Raw genomic sequence first — 22,768 nt, forward strand, 5'->3', positions numbered from 1 at the left:
ATTGTATGAGATATGACGAGCTTGTTTGACCACTGATATTATCTTGACTCAATAATATTGATGGCTGCGTCCTTAAACAATTGTCAAAACCCTTTAGTCTCTCACCAGTATATCCCTACAGTATGTGTCCTTGTTTCCTCTCAGCTCCTTGATTCCACATTCAGCTCCAGTATCCAGGTCTAGATAGCAGATGTTTGACTCTCCCCTCCCCACAGCTTCTCCAGACCTGTTTGTCTTCCAGATAAGAATTCATTTTAATAGTGGGAGCGTTGGCAGAACAGAGTCCATTTAAATGTCTGACACACACTCTGTCTATATGGGGTGTGAACTAAGTGTGATAACCAGGAGATGTATGCCCTCCCATTACAGCAATGAATCGCTGTCAGTGCGGACGTGAAAAGGCCCCGCTGCATTAGCGAGTCAATATCAACTCTTACAACCTGTGCCAAGTACCCTCTTATAAAGAGCCACTTTAAACAGGACAGGGAATTATAGCACATTATATTGTTCCTTAGTGGGCGAGGTCTTGTCTTGTCAGGGTTGGGGGGATAACTACAGTGTCTGGCTTTATTTGCTTGTTAAAGGACCACTTTTTTGTATTCGTTATGGCTACTTTGAGATTGGAGTAGAAAGTCTACATAATGGGTATAATGTCTTATAACTGTGTTATTTCCGATTGGCATAACACCTGTCAACATTTAGAAGTTTATGTCAGCATTCTGCAAGTACAACCTGGTGTTGTTTGGGTTAGAAATCATTTGTTGGTGTTTTTCACCAAAATGCTTAGATCCAAGTGGCCTTAAAGTTTCTCCCTGTGAGTGTCAGGTTTAACGTTGAGATTTCTCTTGGTGTCTGAAATGAAGCACAGTGTTAAGATTTCATTCCATCACCCTGCTCCCAGCCGTTGCCTCTGTTCTCCTCCCAGTCTGTGTAATTCACATTTTATCTTATCTTTTGATTATTTCCCCCGTACAGAAACCCTCCCCCTACCCTGTACCAGCCAGAGCTGTGGTCGGACCACTTTAACGACTTCATCTGCAAGTGAGTTTAATGGGAGCTGGGTGTGTGTGTATGTTATGTGTCTGTTGGTGCGTGTGTGTGTGTGTGTGTGTGTGTGTGTGTGTGTGTGTGTGTGTGTGTGTGTGTGTGTGTGTGTGTGTGTGTGTGTGTGTGTGAGTGTGTGTGTGTGTGTGTGTGTGTGTGTGTGTGTGTGTGTGTGTGTGTGTGTGTGTGTGTGTGTGTGTGTGTGTGTGTGTGTGTGTGTGTGTGTGTGTGTGTGTGTGTGTGTGTGTCTGTGTGTGTGTGTTGTTGCTAATTACAGAGCACAAACGTGTAAACATTCCCTCTCATTTACAGGCCAAAATACTTGCTTTATTATCCTCTTAAAATTTGCTCTTCATAAACCATTCACCCCCTAAAATAGAAGCATGAATCAGAATATCACAATGTTCAATAGCTGATTGCATGGCCCAGAGCATCAGTAACATTCTCCCTGTCCAACTGTCTCACCCACAGATGTCTGATCAAGGACTTTGAGCTGAGGCCTAACGTTCTAGACTTGCTCCAGCATGTGTTCATCAGACAGATTGTAGGCCGAGAGAGGATCCTGCAGAAACAGCTGATGGAACTCATAGACCTCAACCAGCAGATAGGAACCACTGGGAAGACAAGGTACCGTCATGATGCAGATGGCCTCTGTTAGCCAATGGTAGAAAGATAAAAGCTACAAAGGCCCCACATAGCACTATGTATTCAGGATTCAACTGACCTTTGCCTTAAATGACTGTCTCGCCTTGTTCACCAACTACTTCTCAGATAGAGTTCAGTGTGTAAAATTGGAGGGCCTCTTGTCCGGACCTCTGGCAGTCTCTATGGGGGTGCCACAGGGTTCAATTCTCGGGCCGACTCTTTTTTCTGTATATATCAATGATGTCGCTCTTGCTCCAACTGCTTTTAAATGCTAGTAAAACTAAATGCATGCTCTTCAACCGATTTTTGCCCGCACCCGCCCGCCTGACTAGCATCACTACTCTGGACGGTTCTGACGTAGAATATGTGGACAACTACAAATACCTAGGTGTCTGGTTAGACTGTAAACTCTCCTTCCAGACTCACATTAAGCATCTCCAATCCAAAATGAAATCTAGAATCGGTTTCCTATTTTGCAACAAAGCCTCCTTCACTCATGTTGCCAAACATACCCTCGCAAAACTGACTGTCCTACTGATCTTTGACTTCGGCAATGTAATTTACAAAATAGCTTCCAACACTCTTCTCAGCAAACTGGATGTAGTCTATCACAGTGCCATACGTTTTGTCACCAAAGCCCCATATACTATCCACCACTGCGACCTGTATGCTCTAGTTGGCTGGCCCTCGCTTCATATTAGTTGCCAAACCCACTGGCTCCAGGTCATCTATAAGTCTTTGCTAGGTAAAGCCCCGACTTATCTCAGCTCACTGGTCACCATAGCAACAGCCACCCGTAGCACGTGCTCCAGCAGGTATATTTCACTGGTCATCCCCAAAGCCAACGCTTCCTTTGGCCGCCTTTCTTTTCAGTTCTCTGCTGCCAATGACTGGAACGAATTGCAAAAATCACTGAAGCTGGAGTCTTTTATCTCCCTCTAAAACTTTAAGCATCAGCTGTCAGAGCAGTTTACCTATCACTGTATCTGTACACAGCCAATCTGTAAATAACACACCCAACTACCTCATCCCCATATTGTTATTTATCCTCTTTCTCTTTTGCACCCCAGTATTTCTACTTGCACATCATCATCTGCACATCTATCACTCCAGTGTTAATGCTAAATTGTAATTATTTGGCCTCTATGGCCTATTTATTGCCTTACCTCCCTACTCTTCTACATTTGCACACACTGTACATTGATTTTTATTGTGTTATTGACTGTACGTTTGTTTATGTGTAACTCTGTGTTGTTGTTTTTGTCGCACTGCTTTGCTTTATCTTGGCCAGGTTGCAGTTGTAAATGAGAACTTGTTCTCAAATGGCCTACCTGGTTAAATAAAGGTGAAATAAAATACAAATAAAATAAAAACATATGGAACATTCTAGAAACTCCTTCCATTTGAATGTCATAATGTATTTCATAACGTCTCCCTGTTGGCCATGTAGACCTATTCTTATATGTCCTTGCATGTTTTACATGTTATAGTACAGTCATGTTACTTGTTACCTACAAAAGGGACCCGTGCCGTGATCCAATGTGAACATGTGGTGGATTTATTGCATCGTAACTTTCAAACTCAAGCTTCACCTACTCCACACAGTACTTTACATTCTGTTACATTCGATTACGTTCCTACTGGTTGCACAACTGTCTGCCATTGGAGGAGATAGGCATTATCTTTTCTTGGATGTAGACAGTAATCCAAATTGCACATCAGCTGGATATTGGGTCACCTTCAGGCTCAAAGTTTGACCAGTGACTGAATGTTGGGCCCCTGAAGCCCAGGTATCAAGTTCAACCACTGCAACTACATGTCATATCCTGCTTATGAACTGTAATGTTATTTCTGTCATTTAAGCCATCATGGAAAGACAGACAGAAGCACAGACAGTAATGACAGGTAGGGGATATGAATGCCCTTGTAGGGGTTGTAGGGGTAGCTAGTTACCTGCCCACTTATTTTGTCTGATCAAAGCCCTAACTGTAGACTGTAGTTTGTAGCCTACCCACAACCCAGCACTTTGCTGAAATCAAGTCATTGTGCTGTGTCTACGTGATTGTTGTCGACATCTAAGGATGACACTGTCATCCTTGTGTTCCAGATGTGTTTTAGTCAGGCTAGACCCTTTTGAGAGTAGACGTGTTGTTCGTTTCTCCTTCTTCTGTTCCATGTCTAACTTTGACTGTAGTTTTTACAACCTACACCCATGTTTTAACAAATCAAACAACGTAAGACCAATCAAATAGCGTGAAAAATGACATTGTCACAGCTTTACTGACTTTATTGTCCCCATAGGGAAATTTTGTTGCACTGTCATGTAAAGTGGTGTTTAATTACAAAACAAATTGACAATACAATTTTCATAACAGTTACATAGCAATAAAAAAAGACTAGCCTGCTGGCCTTACTGGGTGGATAGGAACATTAGCCCGAGCTATTTAGGAGGGATATCACACCTGGCACAAATGATTGTCTAGTTCTGTTTTTCCTGCCGAGGGGTGCCCTATACCTGCACCCAGAGGGGAGTAGTTCAAAGTCCGGGTACAGGGGGTGGCTTGGGTCTAAAATGATTTTGTGAGCCTTGCAGAGGGCCCTGACCTTAAAGATCTCATCCAGGCCTGTCTGTTTGACTCCAACTACCTTACTTGCTGTGGTGATAATCATTGTCAGCATATTTCTCTGACTGACAGTGGCCGAACCAACAAACATTACAAACAGTTGAAATACTCTGAATGAAAGATTTGTAAAACAGAGTCAGTATAGTACAGTCAACATTAAAAGATGCCAGCTTTTTGAGAAAGTACAGTCTCTGTTGGCTCTTTTTGTAGATCAGGTCTGTACATTTACTCCACTGAAGCTTATTGTCCAAGAGGACACCCAGATATTTGTATTCCTCTACAATCTCTATGTTCTGACCTCTGATAGACGTTGCAGAGGTAGGTGTTGTACGCTTTCTGAAGTCTATGCACATCTCTTTGGTCTTGTTGGTATTGAGGACTAAGTGTGATTCGTCACACCACTCTACAAAGTCATTTAGGACCGGGCCGTGGTGTTCCTCGTCATCATGCAACAGGCTGATCAAGGCAGTGTCATCAGCACACTTAGAGAGGTGTCTGTCAGGATGGGAACTAGTACAACTATTAGTGTACAAGGAGAGTCTGTGTTGGTGGTGCGTATGTCTACCACGTGGGGACCTATTTTGACCCGCTGTGATCGTTGGCTCAGGAAGTCCAACAGCCACAAAACCAGCCCCAAATCTAAGGAGAAGTCCTGAATGAGTCTCTGTGCCAGAATGGAAGGCTGGATTGTGTTGAAGGCAGAAGAAAAGTTAACAAACAAAACTCTGACAGGGGATTTGGCACCCTCTAGATGTCTGTAGACCATGTTGAGGAGAGTACACCCTCTAGATGTCTGTAGACCATGTTGAGGAGAGTACACCCTCTAGATGTCTGTAGACCATGTTGAGGAGAGTACACCCTCTAGATGTCTGTAGACCATGTTGAGGAGAGTACACCCTCTAGATGTCTGTAGACCAGGTTGAGGAGAGTACACCCTCTAGATGTCTGTAGACCATGTTGAGGAGACGTACACCCTCTAGATGTCTGTAGACCATGTTGAGGAGAGTACACCCTCTAGATGTCTGTAGACCATGTTGAGGAGAGTACACCCTCTAGATGTCTGTAGACCATGTTAAGGAGAGTACATCCTCTAGATGCCTGTAGACCATGTTGAGGAGAGTAAGAATGGCATCGTCAACTCATCTGCTGGGCTGATAAGCAAACTGAAACGGGTCGAGGAGTTTCTGGGTGGAGCTGAGAACATTACTTTTCACAATCTTCTCAAGGCACTTCATTACTAAGGATGTCAAGGCGACAGGGTGGTAGTCATTCGGCACAGAGGGATTAGATGCTTTAGGAATTGGTATAATTACTGAGTTTTTCCACAATACTGGCATGTGTTGCTGGTCGAGCGTGGATTGGAAAATGTTTGTAAAAACACCAGCCAAGGGGCGGCAGGGTAGCCTAGTGGTTAGAGTGTTGAACGAGTAACCGAAAGGTTGCAAGATCGAATCCCCGAGCTGACAAGGTCAAAATGTGTCATTCTTCCCCTGAACAAGGCAGTTAACCTACTGTTCCTAGGCCGTCATTGAAAATAAGAATTTGTTCCTAACTGACTTGCCTAGTTAAATAAAGGTTAAAATAAAATGTTCAGCACCATTTTACAATCAGGTTTAGCACAATCAGCCAGTAGAGTCAGACAGCGTGGATTGCGACATGTCGTGGCACCACTCAAGGCAAGGAAGGAAAAAACAGGAAAAGGAGCTACTAGCCAGTTAGACACAATAACAATAGGATCAGTGGGGACCAACAATTTATTTGTTTAAGAGTTGGTCAAGCTCTGTTGTGGTCAGCCTCAACCTTTATCCGCCTGGGGAGGTAAACGCTTGCTTGGAGTCACATACAAGAGAGGTGAAAGGACAAACAGGAGAGGAGGGACTGGATAGCCATGCAGCTAAATTGTCATCGTGGGCAAAAAGCTAGTGTAGAAGCACAGCTTGAAGAGATCTAGATCAGGGCTCTCCTACCCTGTTCCTGGAGAGCTAACCTCCCGCAGGTTATTGTTCCAACCCTAGTCAAGTGCACCTGATTGATTCTAATGATTAGCTGGTTGATAAGCTGAATCAGGTTAGTTATAACTGGGGTTGGAGAGAAAACCTACAGGATGGCAGTTTACAGTTTACAGTTTACAGTTTAGCTCTCCAGTAACAGGGTTTGGAGACTCCTGATCTAGATTCATTCAATCTAGATTGACTCAGTTACATAAAAAAATACTATAGTATAAATACTGTAGTATTACTATAGTAATTATTCTAGTGTTTTTGCGGACTGTAGTATACTTTATTATTTACTGTAGTGTTTTTGGGGACATTACTGTAATATTTACTAAAATGTTTTTGTTTTATTATCTATGACATAGAAATGGGGTCTTTCTCCTTGAGGAACCCTACTGGAGAAATACTAAAAGATCAAATGTTCCATAACCTGTAGGTATGTAGGACTGGGGTCTAAACAGATAGTTCAGTGCTTCTGCTCTTGTCTATAATTTGTATGGAACACAATATGGTCTATATTGGAATGTACTATAGGTTTCTCACTTATGGGTGGTCCAAATGTTAATATGGGGGGAGGAGAATGGGCAGGGTATATGCAAATTAAATACTGTAATATAGTTTTAAAAAACTGCATTGTTTTTGCGGACTGTAGTGTTTTTGCAAACTAGTATACTGTAGTATTTACTATAGTATTCTACAGTATACTACAAAATGATTTAGTAAGTACTACACATGATCGAGGAATACTAAAGTGTGTAGTATAGTATTCTACAGTATACTACAGTTTACTACAGAATTCTATAGTAAGTACTGTAGTATTCTATAGTAAACTGTAGTATTTTATGTGGGAGATTTGTTTAATTTAAGTAGATAGAAAGTAAAAAGAGAAAAAAGAGTCAAGGCATTGCACTTTTAAGAAAATAACAAAATAGAGGAATGTTATGTGAAGCCATTGTTAAATGCTGGATTAATCTACTGCAATCACTTATCAACTATGTTGTTGTTATAAGTTAGTTGTTTAGATGCAACTAGTTGCTTTAGACTTTATATTGCATCCTGTGTTGTAGGCATGAGCGCATCCACACCAAGAAAGGTGGTCAAATGATGTCATCAAGCCCCACCCCCGACGAAGTGGATGACCTTGTCACCCTGGAAGTACTTGATGAGGTAAGAGATTAAATTGGCTGAAGATATCGGATATGTATTATCAACACGGTAATAGCTTCCCGTTAGCCGATAGGTGGAATTGTTAGCCAAATTGCTCAAATCTAGCCAATCCTTTCAGATCCACACAAAAAAATGGAGTCGGCTTTGTGTTAATCAGTGTCAAGGTGGTTATATTTATTCTCACTCGGTATTAATAAACTAGGTCAGGTCAGGGGGGGTAACTGGTGGCCGACTTTCCATTTTGTAGGCCCACGGATATATTTCCCAAAACGGAAGCAACATTTATTTTTACCGCCTAGGGCCCCCAAAAGGCTAGGGCCAGCTCTGACTGCATGTGTGGGTATGGATGTGGGTACACAGACCCATGAGCCACTGCAGCCCCTCATGATGAGTTCCGTTTTTTTGTTGCCTCTATCCCCATCAAAGCTGCCATACCTGACCTACGCTCTTGGAAAAAAAGGTTCCAAAAGGGTTCTTCGGCTGTCCCCATAGGAGAACCCTTTTTGGTTCCAGATGGAACCCTTTTGTGTTCCTTTTGGGTTTCTGTGGAAAGGGATTTACCTGGAACCCAAAAGGGTTCTACCTTGAACCCAAAATTGTTCTTTAAATGGTTATCCTATGGGGACAGCCAAAGAACCCTTTTAGGTTCTAGATAGCACCATTTTTTTCTGAGTGTAGGTTATTAATAACCACCCACAGTTTAGGTTAGGACAGTGTTTCCTATCAGAATTACTTCCCTCTAGTCTCTACACCGGTATTAAATGAATATAGAAGCAAAATAGCAATATTTGTACCAAACACATTTAGGGTGATTTATCAAAGCTGGGTGCTCCATTGACATATTGAAACATACAAATTGCTCAGTCGCCTTGGGATATTTTTGCCCATTCTTCTACATGGCTGGTTTTGTTTATTACCTAGTCTGGGTCGAGGGAGGGGGTGGAAAGAGAATGTATGATCTCAGCACAATACCTAATGGAATCAAGGTGGAGATGATGAACGGAACTGAGTCCAGATTCTCATATTCATGTAAAAAATGACAGTGTACATTTGTTACGTTGTTAATGCTTATTTACACTGACAGATATATTGCCAATTTGCCAGCATACTGTAAGCAATCCTAATAAGTGTTTAATCTTACTGCAATGTTTCCTCGGTATTCATTGCTCTAAACCGAGGCCCTCGTCAATTGATACTGAAATACTGTGATGACGTCTCTTCAAACATCAATTATTACCTTTGAATGTCACAATACTGAATGCGCACGTTTGATCTCTTCCCAGAATTCAGTCACAGAGCAGCTTCAGAGGCGCTATGCCAAGGACCAGATCTATACCTACGTTGGAGACATCCTCATTGCAGTTAACCCGTTTCACAAGATGGAGCTGTATAGCCCACAGGTGTGTGTATTTGTGTGTGCGCTGTGTGTTTGTCTGTCTGTGTGTATTCCTGCGAGCGTGTGTGTTAATGTGGTCAAACAGACACTACTGAATGTACCCGACCGTATCTCATTAGGGCCTCAGTGCCCCATTTCCTCTTTCCCTTCCACGCTCTCTCTCTCTCTCTCTCTCTCTCTCTCTCTCTCTCTCTCTCTCCCTCTCTCTCTCTCTCTCTCTCTCTCTCTCTCTCTCTCTTCACTGGCCACACTGTTCCACTTATCACACGGTTTCTTCACTACCTCTCTTTTTAGAGTTTATGCAGTTCTGGAAAAATGTTGCTTGTCTTACTGAACTGCTGATGTTTTTGGAATTGAACCCTTCAAGACAAAATGCCGCGATACTATGGTTAAGTTATATTGTCCATTGTGGCATGTTGTACATAATTAAACTAGTCATTACTTAGAATAGTAGCAACTGCACTGCACTCTGGGATGGCTGCAGATGAAATAGCCGAGAATATCGAATCGGCTGTTAGCACCGTTGTGACCAAACTACGCATGAAAGGACCATTGATTAAGATCACTATAATAGGAATAAACACATTTGGAAATTGCTTGAAGAGATTCTCCGGTACTTTTGTTTACTTTCTAGCCAGTAGTTCTGAAAATAGTTCTGAAAGTAGCGCTCACGAGCCAAAAGTGGTACCACGCCAAGTTTTATTAGTCATATGTGTGGTATACACATGGTGTTCACCGTCCAACGAAATGCTTACTTGCTGGTTCCTTCTCAACAATGCAACAACAATTAGAATGAATAAAAGGAATATGAACATAAAGTAAATGGCTCACTCTCGCTCTACTGTGTGTGCATGATGTGCCTCTTGCTAGCTGTCCCTCAATTGGCGCGGGGCTGAAGCTCATTGGTTGAACTCGAGTTGCTAGGGGGCTGGCCCACGTGTGGGAAAATCTAAAGAAAATGGCATATCTTCCAGAAAACAGTCGCTTTCAAACTAGGGATTTCGTGGCTAATTGATGTAAGATCATAATTATGCTCATAGATTAGGCATGTATGAACTACACAATGACACATCCAGCTCAAAGAGGGAGGTTTAAAAAAATAAATACATATTATGCTCCAAAGTTCCAGAGCACGTCTTTAATCTCTTTATCTTTTTGCTATACTAGAAGGCAGCTAGAAAGTTGTTGTATTTGATTCAGCCCATTTTAGCTGCGTATAGTGTAGCTAACTTGTTGGTATCAAATTCAAATGTAATCCCCTTACATGTGCCTTATCATTTTCCTTGCACAGTACACAAAGATGTACATAGGAGCGAAACGCACCGCGAACCCGCCACACATCTTTGCTGTCGCTGACATAGCCTACCAGTCCATGGTGTCTTACAACGCAGACCAGGTACACAAGTCCGTGTCAACTGTAATGTATGAATGATACACTATGTTCCACTATGTTGCTGTACAAGCATAGCAACATGTCAGTAGACCAGAATACCATAGTAACTGGGGACTGGTTGTTTCTGTGCAGTGCATTGTTATCAGTGGAGAGAGTGGTGCAGGAAAGACAGAGAGCGCCCATCTATTGGTCGAGCAGCTCACAGTGCTTGGAAAGGTGAGATACGGTCGTAAGAATGACATAGAATGTAATTACGGCACTTCGTGTTCACTTGTGACAGCAAACATGATACTCTGCCTGTTACAGTGCACCATTGCAGATCATGCTTTTATTGTTACTCATCGTTTAAAATGATACGTTTTCATGCTGATCGTCCACATCTTTGCAGGCCAATAATCGATCCCTCCAAGAGAAGATCCTATTGGTCAATAACTTGGTGGAGGCTTTTGGGAACGCATGCACCGCTATCAACGACAACTCCAGCCGCTTCGGGAAATACCTGGAGATGAAGTTTACCTGCGGGGGGACCGTTGTCGGAGCGCAAATCTCAGAATACCTCCTGGAGAAATCCCGCGTCGTCCATCAGGCCACGTAAGACCCCTCAGACAGCTTCACTAAGGCATTCATACGGCCCTCATCTGACTGGCACATAGCCTTCATGTAATACGTATAAGGAATTCTTGTGACTTTCGCATGACAACAACATTACGATTGTGGCCAATTAATGTGCGTGTCTATCTATTTGCTCAAAAGTCATTACTTCTATAATTTCTGGAAGTGCCTTCCCACTGCCGTTTATTGCTCCTGTTGTATTATCCCATGACCAGGGAGTGCAGAGGGTCGAGTGAGAGTGGATAGCTTATTTCCTGTTTGATCAAAGATTCTAGCTGTCGATGTCTCCTCATTGGGGCTTCAAAGGGTGACATTTTGCTCTTGGTAAATAAATTCAGACTGAGGGTGAAGGATCGGTCCGCTCTCTGAGAGTAATGTTGTCTGTCAGTTAACTATGTACCTACTGCCTAGATTCAATGTGTCACTTCTCTCATGGGGTTATATTGTCTTAGGTGCCAAAAGTCAGTTTTCTTCTGGAATGGAAAAATATATGAGGGGGGAATAAAATTATGTTAAAATGAGTGGTTTAAATGTGACCATCATGAAGCCTATAATCGGATGTGATAAGTATTGCATGACAAATAGCTTTAAAACTGATGACAGTCTATCACAACTGACTTAACACAGCAGTCTAGATTAGCTTGGTTGCTTGCCAATTATGTGTTTTTGAGTACATCTTACTATGTCTTTGGCTTTTTATGGGATTGTAAATAGGCTTCTGGTAATCTTAGGCAACCACAGCTGACAGACTCGGATGGGATTAATGTTCTTTGTGTTTCAATCGTCAAACATATTCACGTGATGACATATACCTGTCCTGTGACTGTCCTCACAGAGGTGAGAAGAACTTCCACATATTCTACTACATCTACGCTGGTTTAGCTGAGCGGAAGAAGCTTGCCCACTACAAGCTATCAGACAGCAAAACCCCAAAGTAGGTCCCACAATTAACCGTCCTATCTCTCGTAACCCTATACTTTCCCAAATACCCTACTTTGCTGCCTTTACCCCACCAATCATGACCTTATTTGTGGTTTATTTTCCTTTCTTCTGTCCCAGATATCTGTTGAACGAGCACATTAAATTGGGCCCTGACATAGTGAACAACACCTTCTACAAGGAGCAGTTTGACGCGGTGGAACAGTGTTTCAAAGTCATCGGCTTTACCCTGGAGGTACATACACTATAGTACACTGGGTTCATCGCTGATTCCTAAAGCAAAGAAAACCAACATCCTGTCCAAAGGTTACACACATAACCGTTCTCAGTTAAAGCCTGGAGGATATTTTACTAGGTTGCTCTCTATGTGGAGAGTGTCTTTGCCATGTCATGATGCTTTATATATATATATATATATATATATATATATATATATATATATATATATATATATATATAAAAATGTATGTATGTTTCGTCACAAATGGCTCCTATTTTATTGCCTTGGCTGTGAAAAGGGGAAATTCTAATAAATGAGGAATTCAAAGGAGAAAAAAAAGTACTAATGTGCAATAACTGATGTGAAATTTGCAAATGACCATGAAACAGTTCCAGGAAAAGAGGCCCATTCTGGTTGAACGGTCAAGAGAATGATTTCCAGTGTTGTTCTTAGCTGTCATATGAGTCAGTGTGGACTGTGGCATGATGCCTTGTACAGTTTGCATTTAGCAACATGGACACTGATGAAGCCCAAGGAAGTGCTGTAAATAACTGATAGCCTCTGGGTTCCACAAGTCAATAGTACTTATCGTACGTACAGTGAAATCACTATAATCGCTAACCACTCTGCTAGTATGGCTACCTCCCATTCTCCTGTCTACCTTGCACATAAAGACAAGGTGTATCTAAAGTGCATCTCTGATTTGGATTAAATGGATTTTGATTTGATTTTGATTCATTAGGATCCCCATTAGCCGACGCCAATGGCGATAGCTAGTCTTACTGAGGTCCGGCACAAAACGGAAAAGACATTACAGACAAAATACTTTTCAATTTACAGACATTTAAAAACATTAACATGAAGTGTGTGTGTGTGTGTGTGTGTGTGTGTGTGTGTGTGTGCGTGTGCGTGCGTGCGTGCATGCGTGCGTGTGTGTGTGCATCTATCAGTAACACCTACATGTCAGTACATACACACAAACAAGTAGTTCCCATTGGGGGAGAGGTGTTTTAAACCGTGCTAGCTTTTGGATAGCAGCTCCCCATCAAGAGAGAGCAGAGTTATTACGAGCTTGTCAGTGTCATGTCAGTCTGAGTATAGTGACATTAGGACACGGCATGTGACAGTGATGCCAAAGGGATCAAACAGACTTGTGTTTGTATGATGTAGGAATTCTGTCAGATTGTAGGCTACCAAGCCCCAATGCTATTAACTAGGTAGTTCCAATAGAACCACTGAATCTATGAAAAAGCCTTCAGGTGAGATCTCCAAATGAGTATTCCATGACTTTGTATCAAAGTATGAATGTGTTATATTCTGAACAGTAAGGTCAAGTTTAATCACACATTTTGAACCCTTAGGAGCTGGGCAGTGTGTACAGTACTCTGGCTGCTATCCTAAACTCAGGCGACATTGAGTTTGCCTCTGTGGCCTCCGAGCACCAAACCGACAAAAGCAACATCTCCAACATAGCAGTTCTGGAGAATGGTGAGACACAGACACACAGTCCAGCACCTGGTGTGATGTAAAGCTAACATGACTCTCACCTCTTTCCCCGCTAATGCCCATTACCACTCCAGAGAGGCCAGCCTAGCGTGAACGCTGGCGATATAAAGCACTACGGTATCTCAAGCCTGTTTACATGCAGTCCCTTTAAATTCAGCTTGACACGCCTGACATGGGGACTTAGTTGTGTTTGATGGTTTTAATTTATCCCTGTCTGAGAACCCTTTGAATTAACCCTCTTTGGTTCCAGGTAGAACCGTTTTGGTTCCAGGTAGAACCCTTTTTGGGTTCCATGTGAAACCCTTTCCACAGAGGGTTCTGAATGAAACTCAAAAGGGTTCTACTATGGGGACAGCTGAATAACCCTTTTGGAACCATTTTTTTTCTAAGAGTGTGGTCTTGCATTTGTATCGTGGTGTGAGAGCCAGTTATCTTATCTTACCAGCTGCAGTTTGAAGAAGTGTTGTCTCTTTTTGATAAAGATGAATGTGCGTGTCTATGTCAGGGCGGCTGTGTTCATGTCTGTGTGTATGTTGAGATTTGTGTCCTTGTTTATGTAGCGTGTCATGTAGGGTTTTGTTTTGCTGATGCGCGCATATGGGATATCTGCATCTTTTCCAATAGGACCACTTTTTTTTTTTACTATGTCTGGTTTATGTGTAAAGTACATGTACAGGATATCTCTCTGAATGTGTACATTTTCATCATGTTCATGTTTGCATACACATACAGTATATCGTCCCAACAATGTCCTCCCTGCTGCCTGTCTACCCATACCGCATGTCTATATCCATGTTTATGTGCATGTGTTCTGTGTTGTCTCTGCAAATCTACATGCAAACGTCAATACCGCAGGGCCGTTTCTATGGTGACAACATCCGGTACCTATACATTCTTTCCATCCCTGGGTTTCTCCCCACAGCGGCGTCGCTGCTGTGTATCCGTCCAGACGAGCTCCAGGAGGCCCTGACGTCCCACTGCGTAGTGGCCCGGGGCGAGACCATCGTCAGGCCCAACACGGTGGAGAAGGCCACGGAGGTGAGGGACGCCATGGGCAAGGCCCTATACGGCAGGCTCTTCAGCTGGATTGTCAACCGCATCAACACCCTGCTCCGACCCGACACACACCTAGGGTAAGAGAGCGTGTGTGTGTGTGTGTGTGTGTGTGTGTGTGTGTGTGTGTGTGTGTGTGTGTGTGTGTGTGTGTGTGCGGATGCCCTGTAAATGAACATAAACCTCACTAGTAGCTGCTAATCATAACGACTGTCATCATTATAAAACCTTCCTGATCTGTCTCTCTCCGGCTCAAAGTCTCTAATGCTCTTCCTTAACGCCTAATCATTTCTGATCTCCCCCTGACAGAGAGGACGACAAGGGCCTGAACATTGGCATCTTGGACATCTTTGGCTTTGAGAACTTCAAGAGGAACTCGTTTGAGCAGCTCTGCATCAACATCGCCAACGAACAGATCCAGTTCTACTTCAACCAACACATTTTCGCCTGGGAGCAGGTAGCCCATTCCTCCTTGTCGCTAACATAGTCGTCTCTCTCGGGAAATAGTATGAATACTCATCTGAGTGTGCCTATGCCTCCAGGGAAGCATTTCAAAGCACTTTTCACCTTTGGATACGACTTGATTTCCATTTAAATGGTGATAATGCATCGTCGTTTGTCACCTGGCTCTTTAACAGAGTGCGTAAAGGGTGAAATATCCTTCCGCTTGTATTTACGATGGGGAAAGGGTTGACAATTCCCTAGCCGTCCTCTCTGGGGTGCGCTTTTGCCTCGGGCAGAGAATGGTTTGCTCATGTTAAATGCTTTAGTCTAACCCCATAGAGAGGTTCCATAAATCATTGCAAAGGAGGGTCAATTAGGAGTTAAAGACAGTTAGTGTAGGACGTAGTCTCGCCCCAGGGCAAAGTCTGGCATAAGGCCCCGATATATAGATGTACTGTATGTACAGAACGCAAGGCTTTTTCTACAGTGCTCAGTGTACAGTATATTTGCCTAAAATGTCCTGACTAAATTCTGCACAGTAAGACATCTGTAAAACCATGTATGTCTCTTCAGAACAATCATACCGGTATTGTAACATCAGGCTCTTGATAGACTACATCCTTCCTGAAGAGAGTAAGAATATTTACTTGTTTTTATCAGCCTAACAATAAAGAGCGAAGCCCAGAGGAACAAGCTCTTCTGATGCTTGCCTGTGTCCCTCTGTTGTTCTGGAATGCTTTGTTTTGTTTCCTCGGCATGTTATTTCAGCAGCGTTGTCCTACTGTCCTGAGAAGAGGTTGCGGATTCAGAATGACTTTACCTGAGGCTAATGCTGTGTTCTGTTCTAGATATTAGATGACTTGTGTGCATGCGTGAGCGTGTTTGTCTGTGTGTCTGTTCCCATTGTGAACACGGTTACATAAAAGTAGAGCAGGGCAATATGGACAAAAATCCATATTGCGATAAATTGCCTGGATTGATGCCATAACGATAAACAGAACGATATGTTTGTGCACCACTGTTTTTTTTATTGTCTTTTATACTACTACTAGTGTGATGGTTGTAGCCATCAATTGTTCCATTAACAATCACCCATATTAGCAAACTTATTTCATTTAAAGCTTCACATTTCTCTAGTATAAGGCTACTTATCATAATGAACCTGCGATAAGTGATCGGTATGGTCGGTGTTGCTCGGGTCGCCAGCTCTAACTAAAAGCTTTGACATTGTATTTCAATGTTGCGCTTCACCTCTAGAGAGACATATACTGTATGTTCTGTGATGTTTCTTACTCATAGTTGGGCCTTGACTTTATCAGGTGAGCCCAAACACGAAGAACTAAACTCAACCTACCCAGGGTGATGTTATCTGTCAGATATGGTTTTGGTTTCATTCAAAACCAGCTTCACCGTTCCAATGTAAATCTTTCTGTCCCTTACCCTCTCCTATAGGACGAGTACCTGAATGAGGATGTGGACGCCAGGGTGATTGAGTATGAGGACAACCGTCCTCTCCTGGACCTGTTCCTGCAGAAGCCCATGGGCATGCTGTCACTGCTGGACGAGGAGAGCCGTTTTCCCCAAGCCACCGACCAGACCCTTGTAGGCAAGTCCCCACACAGTCCTCACACAGTCCTCGTGTAGCTACTAAGATCTAATCCCAAATGCCTAAGAGCAGTGATCGGTGTCCTGGTTAAGTGTCCAACTTGGCCCCATTTTCATCATGGCCACCCCAATGGGTGTTCTGGCACAAACTGGTTGTCGTGCATTACCCAAGTCGCTGCTTCACATTGGTGATGGATGAGGTGAGCTCCCTCCATTACTATGTAAAGCGCTTTGGGTGTCTAGAAAAGCGCTATATAAGTGCAATAAATGATTATTCATATTATTATTATTACGAAGTGTACACCAGTTTTATCCTGTTAGCTAAGCCACTCATCCACTCAAGTCATGAATGATTCAATAGGTTAATTTAAGAGGACCTAAAAGTAGTTTAAACATTGCTTTTTAAATAATTAGCAGCCTTGCAAGTATGTTATGTGTATGCATTCTTGTTGATTCTGTCATTCGATTATGCTTCCATGCTTAGCCATCTGGCTTGGACTGCTAGTTAATTAACCTGTGTGAACTTTGTCCATTGTAGAAAAGTTTGAAGATAACCTGAAATCCAAAAACTTTTGGAGACCAAAAAGGGTGGACCTTGGCTTTGGAATTCATCACTATGCTGGAAAGGTTATAAGGCCTCCTGTCTAATACATCAAATAAATGTTTTAGGTCAAATATTTAGAGTTGGCAATAATAATGAAAAAAAAGACAGGATATGGGAAACCCCAACCCTAAATGTGAATAACAGTAGCAGGTGTAATAAGCTGAGTTTGTTGTAAAACCGTGTTTGTGCATACAGTTCTTCTTACCCCCTCTGTTGATTCATGTTTAGGTGATCTACAACGCTGCAGGCTTCCTCTCTAAGAACAGAGATACACTACCGGCAGATATTGTTCTTCTGCTGAGGTCGTCAGAAAATCAGCTGATTCGCAAACTGGTCACCCACCCGCTCACCAAAACAGGTAAACACACATGACCTAATAGCAACTCTGTCTTTTAGCGCAATCAACTAACCTATGTTTTCACTTTGTATGTCATAATTGAGGTAGTCTCTCAAATTGACAGTTTTCTTGTCAAGCAAGGCATTGATTTTATTCCCATCTGACTCTCTCCAGACTGGCCTTGTGGTGATTATTCAAATATTATATCGTAACAACCTCAATATTTATAAGAAATGAATGCTGATGTAAACAAATGTGTTTATTTGTCTAAATTGAAATGCTAAATGCCAAAGAAACAAAGAAAACCGGTCCATGTCACTTTTTTCAGTGCGGCCTGTTGTTGTTGTGACAAGCTGGTCTGTGCAGCGTGAGTACCCTTCATAGGCAGAGGACGCGGCCAACTGAGCCCAAATCCAATCAGCAATCCCATAATCACTCTTTAATATACCCCTGAAGCTGTTTTATTGAGCTACGGCAACCTCTCCTCCCCCCTTTGTACTGTCATCCCTACTGCCCTCATGAAAGCTAACACGATGACATGCTAGCACGCTACTGGAGAGATTAGCAGAGAGCGAGTCCGCTTCTCTATAGCTGTGTGCTATTGAAATAGCATTGGCCTATAGCTATACACCTGACATTATCAAGTAACATGGAAATTCTGGCTATGTTTGTTGATGAATTTGCTAACTTGGAATCTTCCCTCTTTAGAGTAACTTGCTCTATGGGGTCAAGCTTGTTTTGTTTATTTCTCCCACATATTCCCTCCACCTTCTTCCATTTTAGTACAACTTGATTTGGTTATATTAAATATAAATGTCCACTTGCATGTCTAACTACTGCCTTTTTGTTTTTCCATGAAGGCGCTGATTGCCAGTTATCTCACTAACTCTTTCCTCTTTGAAAGTGTGGTGTAGCTTGTCCATTTGTCCTCAACTTCTCTCCCGCTATCTCTCTATCCTCTAGGTAATTTGGCCCACACAAAGGGTAAAGGGATGAACACACTCATGAGCATGCCTCGCACCCCAGCACACCCTCACCGCACCATGAACTTTGCCAAGGTACGGGTATAAAATGTTCTAACTTATTTTCCTTTATACACACTCAAACAAAGTATAGTATAGTTCTGTCGCATTGCCTTTCTTGCTTCCCTTTTCCAATACAGTAACGCTAAGTGTCCTCTGTAATTCCATGTCACAAATCTTTGGAAAAATAATGTTGCCTCTTTTTTCAGTCTCGCTTTCTCTTTCAGACAAACTAACCTTGTGTGTCTTCTCTGACTCTCCCTGTCTCTCTCTCTCTCTCTCTGTCTCCCCTGTCTCTCTCTCTCTCTCTCTCTGTCTCCCCTGTCTCTCTCTCTCTCTGTCTCCCCTGTCTCTCTCTCTCTCTGTCTCCCCTGTCTCTCTCTCTCTCTGTCTCCCCTGTCTCTCTCTCTCTCTGTCTCCCCTGTCTCTCTCTCTCTCTGTCTCTCCTGTCTCTCTCTTCTTTTATCCTTGTAAAGATGGGAGTGCTTAAGTTATTCAGTTCTAGTATGTCACTCTGTGAGGTAATGGCAATCTCTCTGTCTATGTTGTATCTATGTTGTATCTATGTTGTATGGCAAACCATCTACCCACCCCTAGGAAATAATAAGACTAGTCGTTTTACGTTTGTTTTTCTTCATGGCTCGTCCAGTTCCTATCCTTTCGTATTTCCCTTCCGATAGATGCGAGTGAGAATCTATGAGTTTGGCTGCATAAGCAGTCTTTTTGATTTTCCTTAGAACCTCAGAGTGAATTGATTGTCTGATTAGATGTTGAAGGAGAGGCTTTCATGTGCGTACGACTGGTAATTTGGATCTTTTCTCATCTACCTTGTTTTAATGGGGTTATTTCTGTTTATGACACCACGCCTCATGATATTGACTAGTTTTGAGGATGTGCCCTTCACGCACTCGTAAGAGATTGAAGTCATAACATTATCAACTTAAAGTTGTTTGTTGTATTTCTGCATAACAACCTAAAGTTACCCCTAGAACGTATCTTCCCCACAAAAAGGGCACAACCCTTTACTTTCCAGTACCCCATACTAATCTGATTGTTAGGGGAAGAGGAAGGTTGCATTTTTTGAAGTCACAATTCCCACTTTGTCAAACCAATTTGTATACCTCAGGGCTATTGGCAGAGGCTAAACCAGGCAATTAACTGTCTTTGATGAGTACATGAATGTATTTCCATTCATCTGCATATTTTACATTTCTGCCTAAGAAAGCACATCAAAGACTCCTCCTGTAGTCATGAGAGTGAGAGTGTGATTTTAGAAATGTTTTAGACTCATGGTGTAAAGGTATGGTTTGTCAGTGCTGTTGCTTTTTAGTGAGCAATGTGACTCATGTGCAATGTTTCAAGGTTCGTATTTGGCAGTGTCCCAGATTAGCATATCTTTGCATGTATAATATGCGCTCTCCTTATTACTCTGCTATTGAGAACATTGTTTGAAATTCTCAGAGTGCATTTTATGGAATAAGAAAAGTCCCACTGATTTTCAAGTGTGTCTAGATTTTTTTTAATTGTCAGTTTCACCAATGATCATAAGCAGGAAAATAGCTAGTTCCTCTGTGGTAAAATCCTTATAATCCATGCCATATCTAGCAATGCCAGTTGAAACAAACTGACTTAACACATACATTCTCTTATGATCAAGTGGTCACTGTCCTTTGTCACAAACGTCTAATTTCGTACCTCTGAAGTCAATACTCAGCATTAAACATTTAAAACAAGTTGTCATTATGCAAACTTGATTCCTAACTTGGCTCTTGTTTGTTTACGCTTCCTCTTTATGCATCTCTTGCAGCCTTCTTCTCGGAAATTAACTCTCACCCCAGAAAAAAAACACACGCCTTTCTTGCTTCTCGATCACACAGTACATATTCAAACGGTGATTGGTGATTTTCAAAAATTTGTGATTTTCACACAACAACAAAAATGAGAGAGAATTCCATGAAAAAATACGATACACAGATGATTGGGGTAATAAGGCTTCTGAATGTTGATACCCAATTCAGGCTGTTACCTATTTGTTATTCACAGGACAGTATTTTGGGGTTCAGAGCCCTCATCTAACACATCATTGCTTTTCATGTTAATTACACATTGATGAATAACTTCCAATCCATAATGATTTTATACTCGTACCGTTCAGTCAATTAAAAAAAAGTCATATTCTACAACATCTTTTAGGGCCAGTTTTCCCTAGACTGAGATTAAGCCTTGGTTTTAACATCATTTTCAATGGAGAATCTCCAATGACATGGCTTTTAAGTCCAAGACTGAAGTTAATCTGTGTCCGGGAAACTGGCCCATAGTATTTTATACTATATATAATACTGTTTTCAATATTCACTGATATAACTCAACAAATACACCTACCATAAACCTGTGGTGAATCCTTTTGATAAACTCAGTGTTTTGTGTGTCCAGGGTGATACTGGAACTGGAGAGACCACCCACCATCCCAGAGAGTCTACCAACATGAGAACACAGACAGTAGCCTCCTACTTCAGAGTAAGAATGTCTCACTTGATCACTTCCTACATTACTGAGTGGATAGATTATCCCCAACCCTGGTAGTATAGCTCTGAATGGTAGTACAGCTCTGTTGATAAACTGACTGGTAGTACAGCACATTTGCATACTGTGACATGTAATGTGTACCTATTTATCTCCTTGGCGTTGTACCAGTACCCCTGGATAATTAGATTATAAATACTGGTTTACACAAGAAAGGAAAGCAACTAAATATGTCTTCTCATACAGGAATTCAAGAATAGGCATTTTCATCTTATTCAGGTCTTTACCCGGACACTGGTTTTGATTGGATGCTTTAGGTAAACTAACTCACTTCCTGCCTCTTCATTCACCAGTATTCCCTAATGGACCTGCTGTCCAAGATGGTGGCGGGACAGCCCCACTTTGTGCGCTGCATCAAGCCCAACAATGACCGGCAGGCCAGTAAGTTTGACCGGGAGAAGGTGCTGGTGCAGCTGCGTTACACGGGCGTCCTGGAGACAGCTAAGATCCGCCGGCAGGGCTACTCTCACCGCATCCTCTACACCAACTTCGTCAACAGGTTGGTGATCCTAATCATAGAAAAGACTCCATAGGCTCCCACTTATTGCTTGTGAATGACTAGAAGAATGGAAAACTCATTTTGAGGGTTTTAGGCTAATAGTGTGCAGGAATGGTTTGGTAAGTCTAGTATTGGTTATTGCAGGTACTACATACTGGCTTTCCATGCGCACAAGGAGCCGGAAGCGAGCCCAGAGACTTGTGCAGCTATATTGGAAAAAACCAAACTGGAAAATTGGGTCCTGGGCAAAACGAAAGTAAGGTCACATTCATGGAGTATTTTGGAGTCAAATGTAAATGATTAGACAAATCTCATGGAGAGTATGACTGAGTCTACACCCTTCGATTGTGTTTCCATGTGGTGTCTCTCAGGTGTTTCTGAAGTACTACCATGTGGAGACCCTAAACCTGATGGTGAGGCAGACCATAGACCGCATCGTTCTGGTCCAGGCCTACGTCCGGGGCTGGCTGGGGGCCAAACGTTACCGCAAAATACTGGAGAAGAGAGCACAGAGCGCTGTAGCCATACAATCAGGTCAGTACGTGGACACTTTGACCTTATGACCATAGTGGAATCAAAACTGTCCCAGTTCCTTTTAAACATGTGCAAATACTGTTAAAGTTGTTATTATCATAAACAATAGTTAATATCTGTATGTTAATGATTTGTCTCTAATATATCGTCCACCAGCGTACAGAGGACATAAAGTACGGAGGAGATGTGCTGATGATAAATTAAGCAAAGCCAAGTTTGAGACCTTCATCACCCAGTTACAGGCTGGTGAGGAGACCATGATGCTACTTCCTCATTGTTTTCTAAGATCGGTTTGTTCATGTTCAGAGGATACAAAGTACGTTTAGTGTAGCTTCAACTTGTACCATCCTATTCTGCAGTTTGCCGAGGTTACCTCGCCAAGAGGAAGTACAAGGAGTTGGTGGAGGAAAAAAATAAAGCAGCAGCTAAGATTCAGGCCCATTACAGAGGACACAGGGAGAGGAAGAGTTTCAAAAAGAAAAGGTAAGGACAACCATTGATGGATCTGCACTACGCAAAAACATAGTCAAATGTAGGACAGTAGATC

General features: G+C 42.3%; 1 protein-coding gene across 2 annotated transcripts in view; it reads left to right on the forward strand.

Annotated features, from left to right (window-relative positions):
* Positions 1 to 22,768, forward strand: part of myo3a (myosin IIIA) — a 76,535-nt gene that overhangs the window by 40,757 nt on the left and 13,010 nt on the right. Inside the window, exons 8-31 of one of the 2 annotated variants that reach the window (XM_045710934.2) lie at positions 976 to 1,041; positions 1,516 to 1,671; positions 3,553 to 3,594; positions 7,375 to 7,474; positions 8,758 to 8,874; positions 10,162 to 10,266; positions 10,396 to 10,479; positions 10,652 to 10,854; positions 11,711 to 11,809; positions 11,935 to 12,049; positions 13,396 to 13,522; positions 14,463 to 14,673; positions 14,903 to 15,050; positions 16,490 to 16,643; positions 17,181 to 17,269; positions 17,475 to 17,604; positions 18,547 to 18,641; positions 19,082 to 19,126; positions 21,039 to 21,122; positions 21,482 to 21,687; positions 21,832 to 21,943; positions 22,059 to 22,221; positions 22,378 to 22,467; positions 22,581 to 22,704. In XM_045710934.2, the coding sequence (XP_045566890.1) occupies positions 976 to 1,041; positions 1,516 to 1,671; positions 3,553 to 3,594; positions 7,375 to 7,474; positions 8,758 to 8,874; positions 10,162 to 10,266; positions 10,396 to 10,479; positions 10,652 to 10,854; positions 11,711 to 11,809; positions 11,935 to 12,049; positions 13,396 to 13,522; positions 14,463 to 14,673; positions 14,903 to 15,050; positions 16,490 to 16,643; positions 17,181 to 17,269; positions 17,475 to 17,604; positions 18,547 to 18,641; positions 19,082 to 19,126; positions 21,039 to 21,122; positions 21,482 to 21,687; positions 21,832 to 21,943; positions 22,059 to 22,221; positions 22,378 to 22,467; positions 22,581 to 22,704 (2,865 nt within the window). The remainder of the gene's footprint in view (positions 1 to 975; positions 1,042 to 1,515; positions 1,672 to 3,552; positions 3,595 to 7,374; positions 7,475 to 8,757; positions 8,875 to 10,161; positions 10,267 to 10,395; positions 10,480 to 10,651; positions 10,855 to 11,710; positions 11,810 to 11,934; positions 12,050 to 13,395; positions 13,523 to 14,462; positions 14,674 to 14,902; positions 15,051 to 16,489; positions 16,644 to 17,180; positions 17,270 to 17,474; positions 17,605 to 18,546; positions 18,642 to 19,081; positions 19,127 to 21,038; positions 21,123 to 21,481; positions 21,688 to 21,831; positions 21,944 to 22,058; positions 22,222 to 22,377; positions 22,468 to 22,580; positions 22,705 to 22,768) is intronic. The other variant, XM_082970717.1, reaches the window with a different exon arrangement.

Source organism: Salmo salar, chromosome 29, assembly GCF_965601325.2.
Source record: "Salmo salar chromosome 29, fSalSal1, whole genome shotgun sequence".
In the NCBI taxonomy this organism is placed as follows: domain Eukaryota; kingdom Metazoa; phylum Chordata; class Actinopteri; order Salmoniformes; family Salmonidae; genus Salmo; species Salmo salar.